We start from the raw sequence: 22,194 nt of genomic DNA, 5'->3' as shown, positions 1-22,194 counted from the left end.
GCCCGTGTCTCTGGGATACGGGAACAAAGAGCCACCCAAACAGGCGTTGCCTTGAGTCTCTCCTTGGCCTCATGCACCCAGCATTCCAGAATGGCATTAGGCTGGCCGGCTGGCCCCTGGAGCCCCTGTCCTGTATCTCTGGCCTCCCCCGCAGGGCTCCCAGGCTGACCAGGCCCACAGCGGCTCAGGGAACAACCTTCCCCTCCCCCAGGGTGGCAGCAGGAAGAGGGAAGAAAGAGGATCGTCTCCAGCTGGCCCAGGAGACAGACCTCCTTGTCCCCATCAGCCCTGCCGCCCTCCCTCCCCACCGAGGGCTGTCCGCAGGGGCTTGGGATCGGCCAGAAAAGTCAGGCAACTTTTCAGGGACCAGAAGGAGGGGAGGGGAGGGGAGTCTCCCAGCCTGTGAGAAGCAACAGCGCCAAGCCCTACCCCTCGCTGTGTCCTGTCCACAAATCCAGACTTTGACCCTGAGCTTCAGTCCCCGTTGGCGGGCAGAGGGCTGAGGACAGGACGCCTCAGAATCAGGAGACTCCTCTCAGGAGGTAAAATCCTGCGCCCAGCTGTCTCCTTTCTTCAGAAGTTTGGCAATCCAGGTGAGTGGGGGCGGCGGTGCACCAGGACCCAAGGTCCTCCGGGCGGTAAGGAGAAGGCTCCACATTAGAGCCCAAGGCAGGTAACAGCCCTGGAGCCAAGGCAGGAACGCAGGCAGGTGCCTTCGCCTCTCCAGGCTTCCTTTTCCTCATCTGGAAGACAGGGATCATAATCACCTCTTACGGGGTTAACTTGAGTATCAAAAGAGGTGATGAACAGAACGTACTGAGCACGGACTGGGCACATAGCAAGTACTCAATAAACGGTAATTATTATTTGGGGGCAGGGAGCCGATAGCCTGGTTATCAAGCATTTATAGAATCCATTCCATTTTCTTTTTTTTTTTTTTTTTTTTTTCAACGTTTTTTTTTTTTTTTTTGGGACAGAGAGAGACAGAGCATGAACGGGGGAGGGGCAGAGAGAGAGGGAGACACAGAATCGGAAACAGGCTCCAGGCTCCAAGCCATCAGCCCAGAGCCCGACGCGGGGCTCGAACTCACGGACCGCGAGATCGTGACCTGGCTGAAGTCGGACGCTTAACCGACTGCGCCACCCAGGCGCCCCTCCATTCCATTTTCAAGATCAGTTGTGAAAATGTCAGCTTCCTAAGAAGTAGCCATAGGGCACAACCCCATTATATTTATTCAGATACCTTGTCTGTGACTTGTTGATTTGTTTTAGAAGTCTTTCCTTTTTTTTTTTTTTTTTTTTGGTAGATGCAAATAGCAATCAAAGGCCCAAGCTGGCCCAAATTCCTTTCTAGGGACAAGGAGGGTTATAAGCCAACACGCACCAAGACTGAAAAACAAGCAGAAAGCGTCAGGTGCTCACTTCCTGCCTGCCGCATGGCAGAGAAAACTCAGCTAGAACAGGCTCCAGGTCCCAGCGCTGTCCCACACTGTTCGCGTGACGCTGGGAGAGTGACTTCTTCTCCCTGAACCTCAGTCCCGTGTCTGTAGAACCTCCCGGTTGAGAGGATTAAGTAAGAGGATGTTGGTACTAAATCTACATGTATGTGGTGAGCGGCAGAGACCCAAAATTCCCTTCCTGCTGCACACTTACGGAGACGTTATAATTACACACACACACACACACACACACACACACACGCAGATAGATGTAAGAAGCTCAGCATCTTCCTGGATGCACACTCCAAGCATGATTGGTTGAAGGGATGGCCCAAGACCCTGGAGAAAGGCAGTGCTAATAGAAACACGAGCAACAACGAGCAAATGGTTGACTTAGTGATCGAGCTGTGTGCATGTGAGTCTAAAACTTCATTAGCCACATGCTTTAGCTCCTGCTTCTCAAGAGAACCTCCTGCATTTACCCTGCACTTTCACACACACACGCAGGCACACAGGGGCTCTAATCAGCATCAGATTGGATTCACGTAGTTCAAGAGGACTGGCTTCGGGAACACGTTTTCCCTTTTCAATTCTACGCCTGCCAGCGACACGCTAAAAATTCCTACAAACGTTTTAGTTTACGTCTTTTGTTTTTCAGTGCGGGACCCTGAAACATCGGCTGTTTATTTCTCACCTGCTTAGCCCTCAGATTTTCCACATAGTGTGATTTGCCAGCCCAGTGTGCCTGGTGCTCGGGGGCGTGGACTTGTGTGGGTCAGGCTGCGCTGGGCGGGCTTTGCGTCTCACCAGCTGGGTGTCTGAGCCTTACTTGCTTCATCTGTCAAATGGGCAGAAGGATAACGCTGAGGGTTGTTAGGAGCTGAAAACAGATACAGTGTGTGAAGTTCTTAGCGCCGTGACAGTCGCATGCCAGCCATGCTCTTGTTGTGATCTCTGTGTTGCCAGTTTTTTCCTGACTCCACCTATTCTTGCCTTTTACAGAGCTCTTTTCACCCCAAGACCCCCACGAACAGCTCTTTTCACCCCAAGACCCCCACGAACCCTTTTGTCACAAATGTGTCATTTTGGTTGAGTCTCTCCTCTGTTTCCGCGCCTCCCTTTCCCCATCTGTATAACAATGTCTAACTCATTTTTAGAATTTGACACTCTGGAGAAACTGAGCCCAACAATGTTACTTACCCCTCTTTCTCTTGGCCATTTGGTTTGAGACGTTGCTCTGGGCCTCCCTCGTGCTTTTTTTTTTTTTTTTTAATTTTTGAATGTTGATCTATTTTTCAGAGACAGAGCGCAAGCAGGGGAGGGGCAGAGAGAGAGGGAGACGCAGAATCCAAAGCAGGCTCCAGGCTCTGAGCCGTCAGCACAGGGCCGGATGCGGGGCTCGAACTCACAAACTGTGAGATGGTGACATGAGCTGAAGTCAGAAGCGTAACTGACTGAGCCACCCAGGAGCCCCTTCATGCTCTTCTTTGAGGTGTGTGCCCCTGCTCCTAACCAGAGGCTTTGACACACCTGAATAGCCTGGTTATAGGAGACATGCCGAATCCCAGCTCTGCTTTGGTGCAAAGCCTCTTTCTCCTTGCCCAGAGACCTCTGGGGGGTTTTCACACTCTCCTTCTCATGCTTTACCACTTCTATTATATAAGCAACTCCTCTTTTCCTCCAGCCTTTGCTGGTTTTCTAGGTGATGAGATGACGAAAAAAAAAAAAAAAAAACAGGCCCTGGAAAAGGCAGAGCTGGGTTCACACTCCACCTTTCCTCCAACTCTTGTTATGATTTCAAATAATTTACCTTGCTCTCTCTGGCCTCAGCTCCCTCACCTGTAAACTGGGTGACAGTCACTGCTGTCATTTTATGAGCCCTCCAGTGGGTAGAACAGTAGATAAAAGTCCCCGCCCTCCTGGAGCTGATATTCTGGTGGGGAGACTATAAGCAGGGAGCTTTGTGAACCCTGAACAGTTTATAGAAGAGGAAATAGAGACTTAAGTCAGTGTGACCAACTCATTCCGGTCTGGCCCAGGACTCTCCCGGTTTTAGCACTCAAGGCCCACATCCTGGGGATACCCTCAGTCCTGGGAAACTGGGACTTCGATCACCCGTGCTCAGTTAAGCGACTTGCCCACGGCCACACAGCTGGGGTGCGCCCGAGCCAGGCTGTGAGCCTCGTACGTCTGCCCCCCAGCCTGAGCTGTTACTGCCGCCCCCCTGTGCTGTGCCTTCTTATTGTCAGTGCACAAAAGTGGTCAACTCTAAGGAGTTATTGCAGAGAGAGTCAGAAGGCCCAGAGAGGGGAAGGAACTTGGCCAAGGCCACACAGAGAGTCAGAACTAAAGCCAGATCTGATTCGCCCTTCTTCCTCTACTCCTTCCCCCAGTGTTCTTTCTGTTGTTATTTACAAGGCGCTGGGGGACAGAAGGAGGTCACTACGTATTGAGGGCCTACTCTGTGCCAGGTGCCGTACTAGGAACCTCCACCAGGCTAGTGGTTTAATTTTCAGGACGACCTGGCGAGGTCAGGGTGACTCTTATTTTAAAGATGAGGAGATTGAATCTCCTGAGGCAAAGTGTGGGGGAGGAGGGGTGGGAGGAGGCTAGGAATCCCCAAGAGGGTCGGCCCCTGTAACCAAGCCTTGCAGCCGGAAGGGGAACGGCCCAGAGGAGCAATGCCTTTCCGTTTTGTGGTTTTATCTCCAACTTGGCTGCTGAAACCCCGACGGAGTCCAGTTTTTGTGGGCTGGAGCCATTTTTCCCTTTTGCAAAACTAGGCCATATTGAGAATGTCCTGCGGATCAGGGCCACGGGGTTGCCAGGAGGCTTGGTCTGAGGGAGGAGGGCTGTGAGTGTAGAGGAGGGAAAGTTGAACTTGGCCCTTCCGGGCACAAAAAGTCCTCTTGTTCTGCCCCAGCAGGAGCGGACGCAGTATTTCCCTGCTGTGCTGGGCCCAAGCAGCTTCAAGGTCAAAAGCTGCTGGGCCTTTTAAACTTCTGAGGACGCAGCCAGCCCAGCCCCCAAGGCCGGCCCTGACTGAGTGTGTGTGCTGCAAGATCTGAGTTCTAAAGCCAGACATTACACCCCGCTAGCCGCCAGCTCGGTGCCCGGTGGGTGTGCCAGAAGTCGATGTTGAGTGTGCTTGGATCGAAATTGAATCCCAACAGCACCACTTCCTGGCTGTGTGACCTCAGGCAACTTACCGCACCTCTCTGAGCCTCCTTTCCTCATCCGGCCAACGAGGCCAATAACACCAGCCCCTGCCTCCGAACAATGTGGGGAGACTTAGAAGAAATGACGCATGGGAAGCATTTAGTACCGGGGCTGGCACACCGTAGGTGTCCCACAAAAGTCAGTAAAGCCACTTTTGCACCTGACCCTGTGTTAAGGGTTTTTACATTGGCCATCTTGTTAAATCTCCCACGTACTGTCCAAGGTAGGGGTTGTTTTTCCCATTTATCAGAAGTTGAAGTCTCATTTCATCGTCAACGGCCAGTAGGTGGCAGAGTTGAGGTACGAGACTGGAAGCTAGAGCCCATTGTCCTGATGGCTAGACTCCCAGCCCGCAGCCAGGCCCTCTGCTCCGTCCTTTTTATGTTCCCGGGCTGGGGCAGGGTATCCGGGGAGGCTCCCCAGCCAGAGCGGCATCCCTTCCCCGCTGCGTGACCTGGGGCAAGTTGCTTGGCCTCTCTGTGTTTCAACTTTTTTCCGTTCGTGAGGGTCATCAAGAGGGTCAGGTACAGAAGGGGCTTGGTGGTGTCTGGCACTTTCTAAGCTTTCAGGGGATCGTGGCAATGGCGGTAACGGCACACTTCAACCCTTCCGTCCCGCAGGCCGGCACGATGCGCGTGGTAGTGATCGGAGCGGGTGTCATCGGGCTGTCCACCGCCCTCTGCATCCACGAGCGCTACCGATCAGTCCTGCCATCCCTGGACATGAGGGTCTACGCAGATCGCTTCACCCCGCTCACCAACACCGACGTGGCGGCCGGCCTCTGTCAGCCCTACCTCTCGGACCCCAAAAACCCACAGGAGGCGTGAGTGAGGGTCCCAGAGACTGGCCCCGGGACTGGAGGGGCTGACTCTGATGAGGGGATGCTCCGGGTTCCCGTCACCGAGAACAAGCTCCTTGTCAAGACTTGGAAGAAAATACCAATAAGCATTTAGCCCTACTGTGTGCCCAATGGAGGATTTCCTCCATTCCTCACATGATCCGTGTGATCAGGAATACTTTTGGGTGTTTTTTTTCCCCCCTAGTTCATAATTATTTATTTAAAGGTCATTTTCATCCAGGGTTGCCTGGGTGGCTCAGTCGGTTGAGCGTCCGACTTCGGCTCAGGTCATGATCTCCCAGTTCGTGGGTTCGAGCCCCGCGTCGGGCTCTGTGCTGACGGCTCGGAGCCTGGAGCCTGCTTCGGATTCTGTGTCTCTTTCTCTCTCTCTGCCCCTCCCCTGCTCACGCTCTGTCTCTCTCTGTCTCAAAAACAAATAAAAAAAACATTAAAAAAAATTTTAAAGGTCACTTTCATCTGATTTCCCCAGTGGCTAACAGAAAACAGAGCCTTCAAATCCCAGCAATAATTACAAAGGACAAAATTCACTAAAATTTTTGATGTTGAGTGCTGTAGGGAACAATTTTGCCCTCAGAGACATATTTTCTTCCATATATAAATTCATAAGGGGGCCTTTCAATTCTTTTCAACTTCTTCTAATTGCTATCTTTAATAGTCTCTTAGCTAGATTTAATAGGTTATAGATCTGTTTCTCCTGAATTTGCCCATTGTGACACTTACTAGTCATTTTTATTTAGCGGGTTATTTTATTTTATTTTTTATTATAATTAAAATTATATTAATTAAAATTACATATATAATATATTATATTAAACTATATTAATTAAAATTATTGTAATTAATAATTTTTATAATTAATATATTATTTTATATATTTTATTTTAGTTTTTATTTTAAGTCCAGGTAGTTAAAATGCAGTGTTACATTAGTTTCAGGTGTACGACATAGTAATTCAACACTTTCATACAATATGTGGCCCCCGTCACAACAAGCCGTCCTTAACCCCCATCACCGCTTTCCCCCACCCCCCACCCACCCCTCCTGTCTGGCAACTATCAGCGTAATCTCTACAGTTAGGAGTCTGTTTTTTGGGTTGTCTCTCTCTCTCTCTCTTTTTCCCTCTTTGCTCACTTGTTTGGTTTCGTAAATTCCACATGTGAGTGGAATCGTATTGTATTTGTCTTTCTCTGATCTATTTCACTTAGCATAATACTCTCTAGCTCCATCCGTGTCGTCGCAAACGGCAAGACTTCGTTCTCGTTTATGGCGGAGTAATATTCCATTGTGTATATATAGACCACATCTTCTTTATCCATTCATCAACTGATGGGCACTGGGACTGCTTCCATATCTTGGCGATTGCAAATAATGCTGCCATGAACATCAGGACGCATGTATCCATTCGAATTAGTGTTTTTGTAGTCTCTGGGGAAATAGCAGTGTGATTACTGGATCATAGGGTGGTTCTATTTTTAACTTTTGGAGGAACCTCTGGATCAGGAGTACTTGTCAGTGGGTGGATGGATGCTCAGGTTTAACAAGGACGTTGCAAAGGTTATCATGTCTGTTTAGAAACTGCTGGCAGCTTCAGAAATCCACAAGTACGTTAACAACTCAGACCGAAGTTACATTCTCCCATAAATTCCAAAACCAACGCTCCTGATCAGTGGGTGGCAATTCAGGGGCCCAGGCTCCTTGCATCTCATAGCTCTGCTGTCCTTCTCTGTGGCTTGTGACGTGGCCACTGTGCCTTCTGATATCAGTACGCCGTGCTTCCAGAAGGAGCACAGCATAAGGACCGCACGTGCAGTCCATTGGCCAGAACGCAGCCACACAGCCACGCTGGCTGCACGGGAGTCCGGGAGATGGACCTGGGCTCTGTGCCCACGAAGAAGAGAAGGAAAATGTCTGGGAGCCACGAGCCACAGTCTACTGTCGGCATTTACATGGGGGGTGCTCAGAGTGAGCCTGAACTGTGGGGCTCGAAGGCCTCAGGCAGGTCAAAGCCTTCGTTTATTATTATTATTTAAGTGTTTATTTATTTATTTCGAGAGAGTGAGTTAGAGAGAGAGCAGGGGAGGAGCAGAGAGAGAGGGAGATAGAATCCCAAGCAGGCTCCACACAGTCAGTGCGGAGCCCAACACGGGGCTCGAACCCAGGAAACGTGAGATCATGATCGAGAGTCGGATGCTTAACTGACCGAGCCACGTGGGCGTCCCCAAAGCCTTCTTTTAAACTCACAGCTACACGAGCCCGGGCCCAAGGTGGGCCCCAAATGGTTCCTTCCTTCTCTTTCCTATGAATGGGGAAATACTAGAAAGTCCGGGGGTGGGGAAAACCCCTTAGGCATTTGGGCCGCTGAAGTGGACTGGTAGATTTCTCGATTTGGACACATCTCCACCAGCGTGAGCATCACTCCACACAAGCCAAGCCTCAGAGTTTTCTTGTCCAGCTCAGGGTATTAGGTGACCAAGACTCTGGGGGATCCTTCCAGGGATTGGAACCAGCAGACCTTCGAGTATCTCCTGAGCCGCGTCCGTTCTCCCAACGCCGCAAACGTGGGCCTGGCCCTAGTCTCAGGCTACAACCTCTTCCATGAAGCTATTCCGGTGAGTGAGGAGTCCTTGACCGTGGGGCAGAGCCTCGATCACAGACCAGGGCTGGGGACCCGAGTCAGGGAGTTACTTTGAGCCTTGTAGGTGAGCCAACTCTTGCATTCAAATCGGGTTTACTTTAAATTCTCTTTTTGCTTTAACGCTATTTCTGGTTCCAATTTGGCTATTAAGGTGGCAGAGGCCAGAGAATTTTCTGATGACGTAGGGGACCTGGTCTCTGGTTGAGTCAAACCCAGACACGTCTTGTAGTGGTGGTGCTTTCGTGTGGCAGCCGCAAGGCTTCCTGGGTCCCTGGAGGTCCCGGGACTTTTCACTAAGATAGATTAAAACAGCGTGGTGCAAACTTCTGAAGCGCATATTATGTACCAGGCCGTGTCCTAATTACGTTACAACTAGTGACTGGTTTCATTCTCATTATCACCGGCAAGTCAGCACTAGCACTGCCTTCTTTTCACAGATGAGAAAATAGAGGCTCGGGGGAATGGAGCAGTAACTTGCTCAAAGCCAGACAACCAAAGTGGCAGAACTGGGATTTGAACCCAGGCCCTCTGTGACCCCCGTGGTGCCCGATGTGCTAAGAAGGGCACAGCCTTGGGGGGATGTCCTCAGGTTGCTGGAAGAGGGGAGTCTGGCTGGATGCCCGGAACCCCAGGCCAGCTCTCTAAGGCTTAGTCAATGGTTAGCACCGAGCTAAGGGCATTACCCGCGTCGTCTGTTACCTTCCGTGGGACCAAGCGTGATTACTGACGCCATTTTACGGACAAGAAAATGGAGTCTCAGAGAATTCAAGGTGGTCTGTAGTCAGGCCCAAGCCTCCACCAAGTTGTCTGACCCTATTCCCTATTGCCTCACACTCTCACCCCTTGGGAACCCTGTCACCTTCTTTTTCTCTCTTCTTTCTGACTCTTACCCTATCACCTCCCTCAGCCTCACGCTCCCCTTTCCTTTGTATAGCGTCACGGTTAAGACCGTGGACTCTGGAGCCTAACTGTATTATTGGTTCCAACCTCAGGTCAATCATTTATTAGCTGCGTGACTTTAGACAAGTTACTTCACCTCCTTAAGCCTCAACTGGCCCATCTGTGAAAACGGAGAGGAGAATAGTATCTGCCTCCGTGGATTGCTGGGGATGTTAAAGGGAGTGGTATAAACAAAATGCTTGGGAGTGCACCTTCCACGCAGTATACGCGTCGTTTAAGTTTTGTTACCGTTTTTATTGCCTTTCACTCATCCCTGTGCCTCCTTCTCTCCTTCCTCGGCAGGATCCCTCGTGGAAGAACACAGTTCTGGGATTTCGGACGCTGACTCCCAGAGACCTGGACATGTTCCCTGATTACAGGTGAGGTTATTGTCACGGGCGAAGGGGCTACGGTCCCACGATTCAGACGGATCCGTCCAGGAGGCAGCGAGAGATGGAGACACCAAGTTTCCTGTCCCATCCCGGGCCAAGAGCCACCGGCACCATAGACTCCTGGTGCTCTGTCCAGCTCTATTGGAGAAGCCACCCCCTCAACGGGGCCCTGGGCTGGGGCGGTGGAGGATATGGAGTCACAGAACTGAAGCCCTGAAGCTCCCTATCGCCACCCTCTTTTCTAGATGAGGAAACGGAGCTTCAGAGAGTCTAAGCGGCTTCCCAAGGTCACACAGCCAAATGACCAAAATGGGATTCCAACCCAGTCTGCGTGACCCCCAACACCTCTGTTCTTTTCCTTGAAGCATAATGTCTCTTTGGTCCTCCCCTCACCCCACCCCATGCCTGAATCCCCTCTAAAAATGCCCGTCCAATCTCCACTTGCACACTCTAATGTCAGGGATGGGTTTTAAAAAAATTTTTTATCTATTTTTTTTTTAATTTTTAAAATATTTATTTATTTATTTGAGAGAAAGAGACAGAGCATGAACAGGGGAGGGCCAGAGAGAGAGGGAGACACAGAATCCAAAGCAGGCTCCAGGCTCCGAGCTGATAGCACAGAGCCCGAGGCGGGGCTCAAACCCACAAACCGCGAGATCATGACCTGAGCAGAAGTTGGACGCTTAACTGACTGACCCACCCAGGCGCCCCTGTTTTGTTTTGTTTTGTTTTTTAATTTACATCCAGGCTAGTCAGCATATAGTACAATAATGATTTCAGGAGTAAAGCCCAGTGATTCATCCCCTACATATAACACCCAATGCTCATCCCAAGTGTCTTCCTTAATGCCTCTTGCCCATTTAGCCCATCCCCCCACCCATAACCCCTCCAGCAACCGTTTGTTGTCTATATTTAAGAGTCTCTTATGTTTTGTTCCCCTCCCTGCTTTTATATTATTTTTGCTTCCCTTCCCTTATGTTCGTCTGTTTGGTATCCTAAATTCCACCTATAAGTGAAGTCATATGATATTTGTCTTTCTCTGACTAATTTCACTTAGCATAATCCCCTCCAGTTCCATCCACGTAGTTGCAAATGGCAAGATTTCATTCTTTTTGATTGCCGAGTAATACTCCACAATACTCCACTGTGCATGTGTGTGTGTGTGTGTGTGTATATACATATATGTATATGTACATATATATATACATATGTACATATATATGTACATATATATACATATATATGTATATATATACACACACACACCACATCTTCTTTATCCGTTCATCTGTCAGTGGACATTTGGGCTCTTTCCATACTTTGGCTATAAATATTGGAGTTCATGTGCCCCTTCAAAACAACACACCTGGGGGATGGATTTTCTGATAGAAAAATTTTCCTTGCACTGAAAACCAGTCCCTGTTCGAACTTCACTCAGTGGTCCTGCCTCTACCCTTGCCACCACCCCCCCCCCCCCCCGGCAAAAGAAAGAGACTGCTCCCAGCTCCATTTGAAAGGCTTCTAACATAGCTCTGATTCTGATTCTTTATTCCCACTCTTACCTGTTCTTACTCTAGCTACGGCTGGTTCAACACAAGCCTGATTGTGGAAGGGAGGAGGTATCTACAGTGGCTGACTGAAAGGTGAGAATTTCAACTTTAGTTTTAGGAAAGCACCTTACAGGGACCAGGGTGTGGTAGACAACTGTTCATGGGATTTGTCTTTGTATCGACCAGCCCCAAATGTTGAAGAAAACTCAGACTTGGTGGGAGCTAGCCTTGGTTCTGATGACTCTTGTGCACTAAAACCAAGGTTCCCACACCTGACTGGGCACCAGAACCATCTGGGCAGCTCTTTACATGTGATATTTATTGTTGACCTCACCCAAAATACATAATGTTTGTGGAGTAGTTTTAATGGACTCTCTTGAGGTTTCCAGATACGTTTACGTCACCCGCAAAACATAAGTTGTCTTTTATTTTTATACCTCATGTTTTTTCTTGTCTAACTGTTGTGGTCAGTACCTCCAGAACAATGGTAACTAACACAGGGGACAGTGGGTGTCCCTGTCTTGTTCCTGCTGTTAACAGGAATCTTATAGTGTTCTAAATTAGCAAACACTAGCTTTGAGAGACATTTTTATATTGATAGCCATCTTAAGGAAGATTCCACATTTCCTATATATTACTGTTTTAAGATTTTTAAAAATCTAGAATGGATGGGAGCATTCATCAAATGACCTGGGGAGCTTTTAAAAGATATAGATTTCAGGACCCCACTTCAAATCTATTGAATCAGATCCTCTGGAGTGGGGGCTTAGAAATTTGTGTGATTCTAATTATCAGCCAGGTTTGGAAACAACTAAAAAGCAATAAAAAAACGTAGTTCTCTCTCCTAACCTTAGGATACCTCTGACTCCTGCCTAGCCTCTTCCTAGACAGTAAGTTCCCATTTTTTTCTTTTTTTTTTAATTTTTTTTTAACGTTTATTTATTTTTGAGACAGAGAGAGACAGAGCACGAATGGGGGAGGGTCAGAGAGAGAGAGGGAGACACAGAATCTGAAACAGGCTCCAGTCTCTGAGCCGTCAGCACAGAGCCTGACGCGGGGCTCGAACTCACGGACCGCGAGATCGTGACCTGAGCCGAAGTCGGCCGCCCAACCGACTGAGCCACCCAGGCACCCCATCCCACTTTGTCTATCTTGAGGGAATTATGTAGATAAAATAGTCCTGAAGTCATGCTTCACTTTTCACAGGATTTCCTTCCTGTTCTTTTGATGTTTCTACTGCGTCTCTAACAATGACAGATATTTTTCCCTCTGGGACATTTTGAGGGAGGGGTGGATGTCCCCAGCCCACCTTCCTCCTCGTGCCCTGCTTCTGACAAAGGGGCGTTTAGCATTGGTCCAACCCTGCCCTGCTTCCACCCCGCATCTCGCTCTCCTTAGTGGTATAAAAGCAATATGGTAATAGTAGGATGAGTTCTGAGCTAACACGCCTGGGCTTACGTTACGTCCCAATCCCATCACTGACTCACTGTACGACCTTCAACAAGGCCCTTCTTTCATCGCCATCTGGCCGACCAGGGGCTTGGACCATCTCAGGTTTCCCAAGGGACACTTCATGGACCACCAGTCTATCAAGGTGCTCATGAACTGACCTGACAACACAGCCATGTTCTCCAGGAGCAACCTGTGGGACTAATGTCCACAGAAGGTTCTTTGGGAAACATCTCCCATGCCATCCTCTTGGAGAGATGGGACAAATAACTGAGTCCTGGGTTTTTTGATGTGTCTGATCACCCAGGTTAACGGAGAGGGGAGTGAAATTCTTCCAGAAGAAGGTGGAGTCTTTTGAGGAGGTGAGTTGCAGGGCTGGAAGGGGCTGGATACGGGAGGGAGGGGAGGAGGGGAGGCCTCTGCTTCCTGGTGCTGGATTGGGGAGCTCCTTGTTGGGCGCCCGGGATCCCCTGAGGCCTGTCCCAGTCACCAGGCCTTTCTTCAATCCCAGAAGGACTCAAGCATTCTGTCTTGATGTTGGCGGCAGGAACAGAGGGACAGTGGGATTATGGTGGCCATTGGAGGCTAATCTACCTCTAAGCCACGGAGGGTTTTAGGCCCAGAGAGCTGGCTGCCTCTTACCAGTATCAGCTGCACTCCACTCTTGAATTCCAGACACTTGGTTGCTTCCTACCTAAATCAGGGTTAATGTTTCTGCAAAGTCAAGGCTCTCAGCTGACTCAGCTCCAGAGTAACACCACCATCAATAACAGCTATCCTCATCAGGCACTGGCTATATGCCAGGAGCTTTGCTGTATGACTTCACTCAATCCTAGCACCCAGAATTGTGCTCAGTACCTGCAGCTACCAGCATTATATAATGAGTACCTCCTCCGGATCGAGCCCTACTGGGCACTTGGGATCCATGTTGACTTAGAAACAGCACTCATTCCCAAGGAGTTCACAGGCCAGTGTAGCAAAAACTGGTTCTTGAACAATAACAATGCTTCCAAAGTGTGTGTCCCACGACAAACCTGTGAAGGGAGTCACTGGGGCTGGGCTGGGTGTTTGGGTGCCCATGAGGTTACATCCTTGAGCTGTCAAGTATCCCACACATGCACAGAGCCAGGGCCTCCAACATGCCTTCTGAAAGTGCCTTAGCAGGGTGTGAGGCAAGAGAATGAAAATCAAAAGGAGTCAGAAGGAAGAAGAGAACGCTCTCTGCACCTGACTTCTTCTGGGAGGTTCCAAGAAGGCTCCCCCCTTCCACGTTACTCCTTCCCAAGCACTTTGACATCCAGGGTCACATTGGATCCTCGCACAGCCTAAGAACAGATATTACCAGCCCTGCTTTACAGCGGAGGCAGCTGGGCCCTGAGGTGGTGATGGAACCTTTCTGAGGTCACATAGCGGGTAAATGGCAGAGTGGAGATTTGGAGGCAGTTCCATGGATTCCTCACTGAGCCCCCTCCCCGCTTTTCTGCAGGGAGCTGCAGGGTAAAGGGCAGGGGGAAGGAGGGGGTAAGCGGTACCAGGGGCCTCACCCCTTCCCACGCCACCTGCTCTGTTCATCGCTGCCAGGTAGCAAGAGGAGGTGCCGATGTAATTATCAACTGCACCGGGGTGTGGGCTGGGTCATTGCAACCGGACCCCCTGCTGCAGCCAGGCCGGGGACAGATCATTAAGGTGAGTGTGAAGATGAGGGATGGAACTTCCTGCTTTTCTTCATAGAGAGATTGTAGCTGCCTGCTTATTTCCTCTCCAAAGATAGAGGATGCATCGGGGACATCTGTTAGAGGAGCCTCGCAGATTTCAGGCAACTGGCATCTCTTAAAGAAACAAGAAGGACCAAGAAACATGATTCCTCCAAACATTCCCTTTGGCTGTTGTTGTTGTTCCTTAATACGGCAAAGCATGGGTGTAAATGTTTGTACATACGCGGGAGTTGCATATTCTTGTAATATAATGAAAAGAGCAAACGTTTATGGAATGTTATTAGGTACAGGCCTGAGCACTTTATTGTGTTCTTAATTTAGTGCTTACCAGAACCCTTTGAGATGGGGTCTACACATGGCCATTGCTATTTTACAGATGGGGAAACACGAGGCACGGAGGAGAGTTGTGGGATTGGGATTGGAACCCAGGCAGCCTGGTTTCAGAGCCTGTGTGTGTCAACATCATCCACGTTGCCTCTCACTGTGTATGTGTGCACATGCGTGCAGGGTGCCTATTCGTGGGTGTGGGTGTGTACACACGGCCATGTTGAGTGTACATGTGTTCCTGATGTGGGCTGATGTGTACGTGGATCGGCACACGTGTGCTGGGCTTCTCTGTGGTCATGCAGGCGAGAATGTGTGAAATTTCAGGGAGCAGGGGTGGCTCTTCCCGCAAGAGCAAGGAAGTCAGCGCAGAGGCGGGGCAGAGGGGTCAGGAGAGGGCTTGGGAATCGGCTCCGCCACCCTTGTCAGAACCTCTGGGCACAGAGAGGAAAAGGGCAAGGAAGCCCAGTGATCCAGCTCCCCTGATGAGACTGGTCTGTCCTCAATCAACAGGTGGATGCCCCTTGGATGAAGCACTTCATTATCACCCATGACCCAGAGAAAGGCATCTACAAGTCCCCGTACATCATCCCAGGGTAAGAATCTGACATCTTAGGACAGAACAAGGGGCACCTTCACGCCCTCTTTATGCTGCCCACCCCAAGTCCCTGAAAGCTTTTTCTCCCAGTGTTTTCTAAGTGAGGTCGAGCCACTAAATCCCTGGGAAGGCAAGACTCAGCCTTAACTGGGCTCTATCTTGAACAAGCTTTTGGACGACAGGCGTGGCGATACTGGAGAGGAAGGTGGTGGGTGTGAGGGCAGGGACCCCGGAGGCGGTGTGACTGGAAATAACGAGAGGGCCGGTAGGAAAGGGAATATGGGTTAAAGGTGATGATGACATTCAGGGGAGAGGTGACGACGTTAGTGACGATGGTGGCTGTGTTGTCACTGATGGGGAAGCCACTTCCTGGGGGTGGTGACTGGGACAAGGATGGTCAGGCACTGACATTAATGGGGGGGGCGTGGTGTCGATGACGAGGCCGGTGATGATGGCAGTGATTGGTATTTTTGATGATATCAAGATATAACTGACATATTGTGCACACTTACGATGTACACGAAGATTTGATATATGCACGTATTACAACATGATTAGCTGACACGCCCATCAGGTCCCACAATTACATCTTCCCTGTGCGTAGTGAGAATGTGTATGGCTTACTCTTTCAGCAACTTTAAAGTCTATAATACGGGATCGCTAACTATAGCCACCGTGTTGTGCACCGGAAAAGGTGACGATGTTGACAGTGACATTGGTGGTGACGGCACAGATGCTGGTGGGTGGTGATGCCAGGGGCAATTGCAGTGGTGTTGACGGTGTGGATGGCGGCGGGGATGTAGGGAGAGATGTTTTTAAGGGTGAGCATGCCCATGGCCCCCGTTAACCTCAAAGGCTTCATTTCCCCTCATCATTGACGCCCTTCACTTTTATCTAGGATCCAGGCAGTGACTCTTGGAGGCATCTTTCAGCTGGGGAACTGGAGCGAGGTAAACAACATCCAGGACCACAACACCATCTGGGAAGGCTGCTGCAGACTGGAGCCCACACTGCAGGTAAGGTGGGAGGGGTCCTGCCAGACTCGGGTCTGGGCAGCTCGACCATGAGACCCCTTGAGTATGGGAAGATACCTCCCACTGGGATAACTGGGCAAACTTCTTCTAACGAGGGACCGTGGAAGACACCAGAATTTGATAATGTACAAGGAAGTCCTGCTGTGAGCTGCTGACACCCGTCTGTGGCTAAGAGTGGCTGTCTTCTGTGGGTCTGTCTTCCCTAAAGACAGATCCCTAAAGAGTGGTCTGTCTTCCCTAAAACCACCTTTGTCTGTCTTCACAAGGAGCAGATGTATCCTTGTAGGGATCTCAGTGTTTACATTTGCCTGATGGTAGGAGTGACAAACGTGATATTGACGAGGGTGGGGGCGGAAGTGATGGTGGTATTGACTGGTAATGAATATGCTCAGGATGGTGATAATGATGTTGAGGAGGGGCTGGCCCGTGACATCGTGGTGATGGCTGGTGGTGGTGGTGATGATAATGAGGTTCCAAGAGCTAACCCTACCATCTAAAAATAGCAGCAGGGAAAAAAAAAATATCTGGAGATGAATTACTAACACTTTTTTTTTCCAGGATGCAAAAATTGTTGCTGAGTTGACTGGCCTCCGGCCAGTACGCCCCCAGATTCGGCTAGAAAGAGAACAGCTTCGTTTTGCATCTTCAAACACAGAGGTATGCTCTCCTGATGAGGAAAGCAAGGGCCTCCCTTACCCATAAGGGGGCGTCTGGCATTTCCAGTCTTGCCTGACATCTGGCTCCACACGGCCTGCTGCCAGGAAAGAACAACACTGGCTGACATCCCCTCCTCTATAAAGAAACTGAGGCTCGGTGATGGGAAAGGGCCTGCCGAAGGTTGCATAGAGGGCGGTGTGCCTCAGGGTGTCAAAACCTGTGGTCAAGTAGAAGAGAAGTGGGTACTCACCGAGCCTGCTTTGTGTTCATGACACGAACAACCTTACTGAATCTCCTCTACAGCTCTTGGGGATTGGGGATAGGGACTGTTTCCCCCATGCTTCAGATGAGGAAGTCGGGGGTCTAGCAGGTAGAGTCATCTGCCTAAATCAGACAGCTAGTGCGGGGCACGGCTGGGATGTGGTTTGAGTTTGACTTCAGCGCCGTTTCTCAGATGCCCATTTGTGGCTGCCCCATCATCTCTCTGGGGTCCCTCTTTCACGTTCCCTCTTATGAGGTAGGAACTGGGCTTTATTGAGGCGGCAGAAGTTGTCCCGGGCTGAAGGAACTGACCGGAGTAGCTGGGGTCCCCAAAGGAAAAGAATCCTCCTTAGGTAGATAGGTCATCCTTCCTCCCTTATCGCGGGCATGTGGTGTGTACCTTTGTGCGTGTGTGTGTGTGTGTGTGCGTGTGTGTGCGTGCTTGCGTGCACATGTGCACACATACAGAGGAAAGCGTCACGTATAGAGTCAAACTCCCTGCCAATGATTTTGGCTTTAAAAAAGTCCCCAGGGGTCTTGCCTCTATCCCTAGGATGAATTAGCATGCTAACCAGAGTCCACCCATATGTTGGCCCCACTTATCTTCCCCTCCCCCAACCCCCGAGATAGGTAGAAGAGTCTATCTATTAATACAGGAGGTTTGGCATTCCGGAGCAGGATGCGGACGAGAAAGGTGATGTAGGGAACTTCAAACAATTTGGGAGAGGGGAATCCCTGACCTCAAGTTCTAGACGATTCTACATTTCCTGTGCTGAGTGCCTAAAGCAGGTCCATCTCCTAAGCAAAAGAGAACCTAGGATGTCGACCCTCCAGTTCCCCAGTCACTTTATTGGTGTTCCTGGGGCCCCACCATCCCTCCAGGGAGCTGAAAGGCCCCCTGCCGCCCTCTGGCTTCACCCAGAACTCTGCAGGAAGCTCCCGAGTCTTCCAGGATGCACGGGGCTACTGTCTCTCTTACCTCTCCCAGGTCATCCACAACTATGGCCATGGAGGCTACGGGCTCACGATCCACTGGGGCTGTGCCCTGGAGGCAGCCAAGCTCTTTGGGAAAGTTCTGGAAGAAAGGAAGTTGCTCAAGATGCCGCCACCTCACCTCTGAAAACACCAGTAACCGCCACCTCCCCAAGGACTCCTCGCTCCCCTCGGCCAACCAGTGTATCCCCCTCTAAGCTGTCTCTTCTCCACTTCAGCCCTGGCTCCTTTCTGTAAGAAGTACCAGAGGAGAGGAAGATCACAAGGCCCATTTCTGGAGGCGAGTCCATCCCTATCTGGGGCTCCCTTTGATCACTGGGGTCTCTCCACCCACTCTGGGCCTGACGGTCTGAAGAGCAGTTGGGGGCCATTATACTGCAAGTCCTTAGAAGAAAGGAAAGCTCAGAAAATCGAAGGGGCGGAGCGCCTGGGTGGCTCAGCATCCAACTTCCGCTCAGGTCATGATCTCACACTTCATGGTTTTGAGCCCCACACCAGGCTATGTGCTGTTAGCACGAAGCCCACTGTTGATCCTCTGCCCGCCCCCCCCCCCCCCGCCCCTCCCCTGCTCTCTCTCTCTCTCTCTCTCTCTGTCTCAAAAATAAACATTTTTAAAAAAGGGAAATGAAAGGGGCAAGCAGAAAATTGAGGACCATTTAGGTTAGGTCAGGTGACCTGACGACAAATTACTAACATATCAAAGGTTCTGGGAAGTCCTGCAGCAAAGACATCTATCTGATGTTCCTTCACCCAGCCTTCCTAAACGCATTTGGCTCCAGAAACCTTTTTGCCCAGAGCACCCATGCCACAGAGTGCACTTGAGGGAAGGCTGCAATAGATCTCCAGAGCTGGAGTATAGGGAGGCAGAAGAAGTGAGGCATTGAACTAGCCACATACGATACCCGTCCCACATCCAGGATTCCCAACAGCATCAGCAACCTGCTGAACGGCCCCGTGAGCCCCGAGGAGGGCCCCCTGGAGGGAACATCCCACAAGGGACCCCTTCACAGAGAACTGAACTCACCACGCATAGTCCTTGTTGGGGGGGGGGGGGGGCAGATTTCATGTCTTTCTTCTCTTCTGGCTGGCACCCCTCTGAGATGACAAATGGACTTCCAGATGTTTCTGAAAGCCTTTAACGAACCTACAGGGCACCTTAGCATCTCTGTCCCTAATTACCTGCCTCAGGCTCTGAGGCAGAATTTGCATCTGTCTGGGCTTTTGGGGGAGACCAGAGCCTGGAGGAAGCCTTCCTGCATCTGGGACCCGTGGCCCCCTTAGGGCTGTGACGAGGTCTTGACTGGCCCGTGCCATGGCGTCTACATCCATGCCATCACCGTCTTCTCCTTCCCATGCTCAGTTGGGGTCTTCGTGATTTGGGATGGCACTGAGCTAAATAGAGTGAGGGATCCAAGAGCTAAGGTAGAGTTCCTATCCTAGAATAAGAATAAATCATTATTATTATACCTAAAATTGATTGCATTCTAACTGGGCGTCAGTGCTAAATTCTTGCATAAGTTATTCATGTTATTCCCAGTCAACAGCTGGGAAGGGGTAGAAAGGAGATTCCGGGCCAGGAATTGATGAATTTAGAGAGTATTAGCTTTCCTCGTTGCATTGTCTTGGTACCTTTGTCAAAAATCAATAGACCACAGCGGCGCCTGGGTGGCTCACTCGTTTGAGCGTCCCACTCTTGACTTGGGCTCAGTCCATGGGATCAAGCCCCGCATCGGGTTCTGCGCTAACGGTGTGAAGTCTGCTTGGGATTCCTTCTCTCTCCCTCTGCTCCTCCCCCCATTCAAAAATAAAAAAGGAAACGTTTAAAAAAAGTCAATCGTGATCGTAAATATATGGGTGAATTTGGGGAACTTCAATTCTACTCCATTGATCTGTATCTGTATCCTTATGATAGTAGCCCACTGTCTTGATTACTGAGGCTTTATAAGAAGTTTTATAATTAGGAAGTGTGAGTCTTCCACATTTATTCATCTTTTTCAAGATTTTTTTTTTGTGTGTGGCTCTTCTGAGTCCTTTGCGGTTTCATATGAATTCTACACCCAGCTTGCCAATTTCTGCAAAAGAAGAACCAGTCAGGGATTTTGATAGGGATTGTGTATTTATAGATCAATTTAGGGAGTACCTACGTACTTGACGACTGTAAGTCCACGAACAAGGAACGTTCCTCCATTTTTTCAGATCTTCGGTTTCTTTAAGCAACGTTTTGCAGTCTGTAAAAGCCTTGTACTCCTTTTGTGCAATTTATTCCTAAGTGTTTTATCCTTTTCGATGGTATTGTGAGTGGAATTTTTGTTTTCTTATTGCTGAATCTGCAAAGCACTCTGTTCTCTGGCATTGATGGGGGCAGGGGGATTTGCAGTGGTTCATCACCGAGTATTCTTGATTAATCGAGAATGATTATTCGTGACGTGTCTGTACGCTTAAACGTCAAAGAATCAGAATGTAGCAAAGTACCCCCAGTGACTAAAGTCTGATTGAAACCACTGAACCTTTGAAGAGTGAGAAGGGGCTCCAGGATGTCGTGGGGCTTCAGGATTGGCATTCTGTGTGCCTCGTTACACTGTGCATCCCTCCAGTAGGGTTCACATCACACTGTATCACAATGACCTTGTTTGTGCCTGTTCCCCGCACTGCGCCGTGAGTTCATGAAGGTAAGGACGTGTCTTATTCCTTTTTGTATCCTCACTATTGAGTATCATGCCTGACAGTTGCATGGTAGGTACTCCACGCACACTGACCACATGCCAGGACATGATCTATAATACAGTTACAAGAGACAGACGCAAGAGTTAACACGCATGTTGCTGTGGACTCCGCACACCTCTGTTCCACTCACTTACGTTCCCTGGTGCCACGGGAGGAAATTAACTCCTGGTCCCAGCCTTACAATAAAGCTGTGTTTCTTCATTCGAATTAAGCTGGGTCCGATTTCTATTCCTTGCAGTTAAAATGGCCCCGAGAACTCCGTGGCAAGGCTCCCCTCAACCATCCCCCTCTCACCATCCTTCCTTCTTCATGCTAACAGAACCCCAATTTGTGTTCAAGAAGCTGTGTACCCCTCGATCCTATGGGAAGGAGGCCCTTCCTTCTCTAGCCCTGGAGGAAGACACATGCTTCTTTAGACTCAGCCCTTTTAGAAAGAAAACTTCCTGTGACTGTTCCTTCCCCATTCTATCTCTTTTGAAAAAAACGTGATGCCTGGCACCTTGGCAGCCATCTTGTGATCTTAAGGTTTCACGCATAGGGTCAAATGGCCAACTGGCAGAGGACGGCATAGAAGAGAAGCAAAAAGAGGCGGGGTCCTTGATAACATCTTTGAGCTGCTGAGTCTTCCTTAGAACCACCTGACCCTGGGCTTGTCATTCAATGAAGAACTGATACTCAAACGGGTAAGCTACTGTCGACTGGTTTTACTTTGGCTTGCAGCTCAAGGTCATCCCAGACCTTTGACGTTTACTAGTAGTAACCAAGGGAGACTCTTGATCTTATCCTTCAAGGCTCTCTGTAACTTAGTGGTCAAAAATCATGAATATCTATATTCATTTCAAAGGCCATCCCTAAGATACTCTTATGTCATTGCCAACACATCTCACTTCTGGGTTCTAAGACTACTCGGAATAAGGGAAAGAAAGAAATTACAAAGCCTTAGCTACACTGGACATCTCTTGCCATTTTCTGAAATCTTTCCTAACACCAAGAGAAAGGGAGGACATTTCCATTAATGTAAGCAGGAGCCTTGGGATAGTCCCAAGTTAGATACAAATGTCTGCAGCTAAAGGCCTTGTATATTTCAGAAGCTTGGACAGCTCCTGTGCAGCTCTTTTTTAAGGGCAGGCAATTTAGAAGGCAAAGAGTTTTAAGATTTCATCTTCTCAAGAAGAGAAAGCCCTCAACTGCAAGCCTCACTGCCCCAGCGCCCGGAAAATACTCCTGCCCACCAAGTACTCTTTCCCCACCCTGGCCCCTGACTCCTCCAGGTTATTTGAGGGTGAGTGTAAGGGGACATCTGGCAGTCTCTGGACAGCAGGGAGGGAGTGAGGGAAAGAAGGGAAAGAAAGAAAAGAAGGGAAAGAAGGAAAAGAAAGAAAAAAACAAGCAAAAGTTCTGCGTTA

At 49.6% G+C, this 22,194-nt stretch overlaps 1 protein-coding gene across 4 annotated transcripts; it reads left to right on the top strand.

Moving 5' to 3' along the window:
• The first annotated feature begins 287 nt into the window (after nucleotides 1–287).
• Nucleotides 288–18,440, top strand: DAO (D-amino acid oxidase). Of its 4 annotated transcripts, XM_058691045.1 has the most exons (12): nucleotides 396–593; nucleotides 2,098–2,209; nucleotides 5,279–5,481; nucleotides 8,012–8,126; nucleotides 9,395–9,471; nucleotides 11,061–11,126; nucleotides 12,790–12,844; nucleotides 14,064–14,168; nucleotides 15,035–15,117; nucleotides 16,018–16,135; nucleotides 16,712–16,810; nucleotides 18,060–18,440. In XM_058691045.1, the coding sequence occupies exons 3-12, from the start codon at nucleotides 5,288–5,290 to the stop codon at nucleotides 18,189–18,191; spliced, it is 1,044 nt and encodes a 347-aa protein (XP_058547028.1). In that variant the 5' UTR covers nucleotides 396–593; nucleotides 2,098–2,209; nucleotides 5,279–5,287; the 3' UTR covers nucleotides 18,192–18,440. The 4 variants fall into 4 exon arrangements, with proteins under 4 accessions (XP_058547030.1, XP_058547029.1, XP_058547028.1 ...); XM_058691046.1 differs by lacking the exons at nucleotides 2,098–2,209; nucleotides 16,712–16,810; nucleotides 18,060–18,440 and adding exons at nucleotides 14,250–14,402; nucleotides 14,574–14,682 and having other exon boundaries at nucleotides 300–593; nucleotides 16,018–16,131; XM_058691044.1 differs by lacking the exon at nucleotides 2,098–2,209 and having other exon boundaries at nucleotides 412–593; nucleotides 18,060–18,439.
• The last annotated feature ends 3,754 nt before the right edge of the window (nucleotides 18,441–22,194 follow it).

The sequence above is a fragment of the Neofelis nebulosa genome, chromosome 11, assembly GCF_028018385.1.
Source record: "Neofelis nebulosa isolate mNeoNeb1 chromosome 11, mNeoNeb1.pri, whole genome shotgun sequence".
In the NCBI taxonomy this organism is placed as follows: Eukaryota; Metazoa; Chordata; class Mammalia; order Carnivora; family Felidae; genus Neofelis; species Neofelis nebulosa.
The sequence above is the reverse complement of the archived record's forward strand: the minus strand, read 5'-3'. Positions and strand labels throughout refer to the sequence as shown.

What these genes read in the sequence shown, in the direction of transcription:
- DAO (XM_058691045.1), top strand. Translation starts at nt 5,288, where the DNA reads ATGCGCGTGGTAGTGATCGGAGCGGGTGTCATCGGGCTGTCCACCGCC. An exon ending in CCCAAAAACCCACAGGAGGC is followed by an intron (nt 5,482 to 8,011) that starts GTGAGTGAGGGT and finishes GGATCCTTCCAG; the next exon opens with GGATTGGAACCAGCAGACCT. An exon ending in TCCCCGTACATCATCCCAGG is followed by an intron (nt 15,118 to 16,017) that starts GTAAGAATCTGA and finishes ACTTTTATCTAG; the next exon opens with GATCCAGGCAGTGACTCTTG.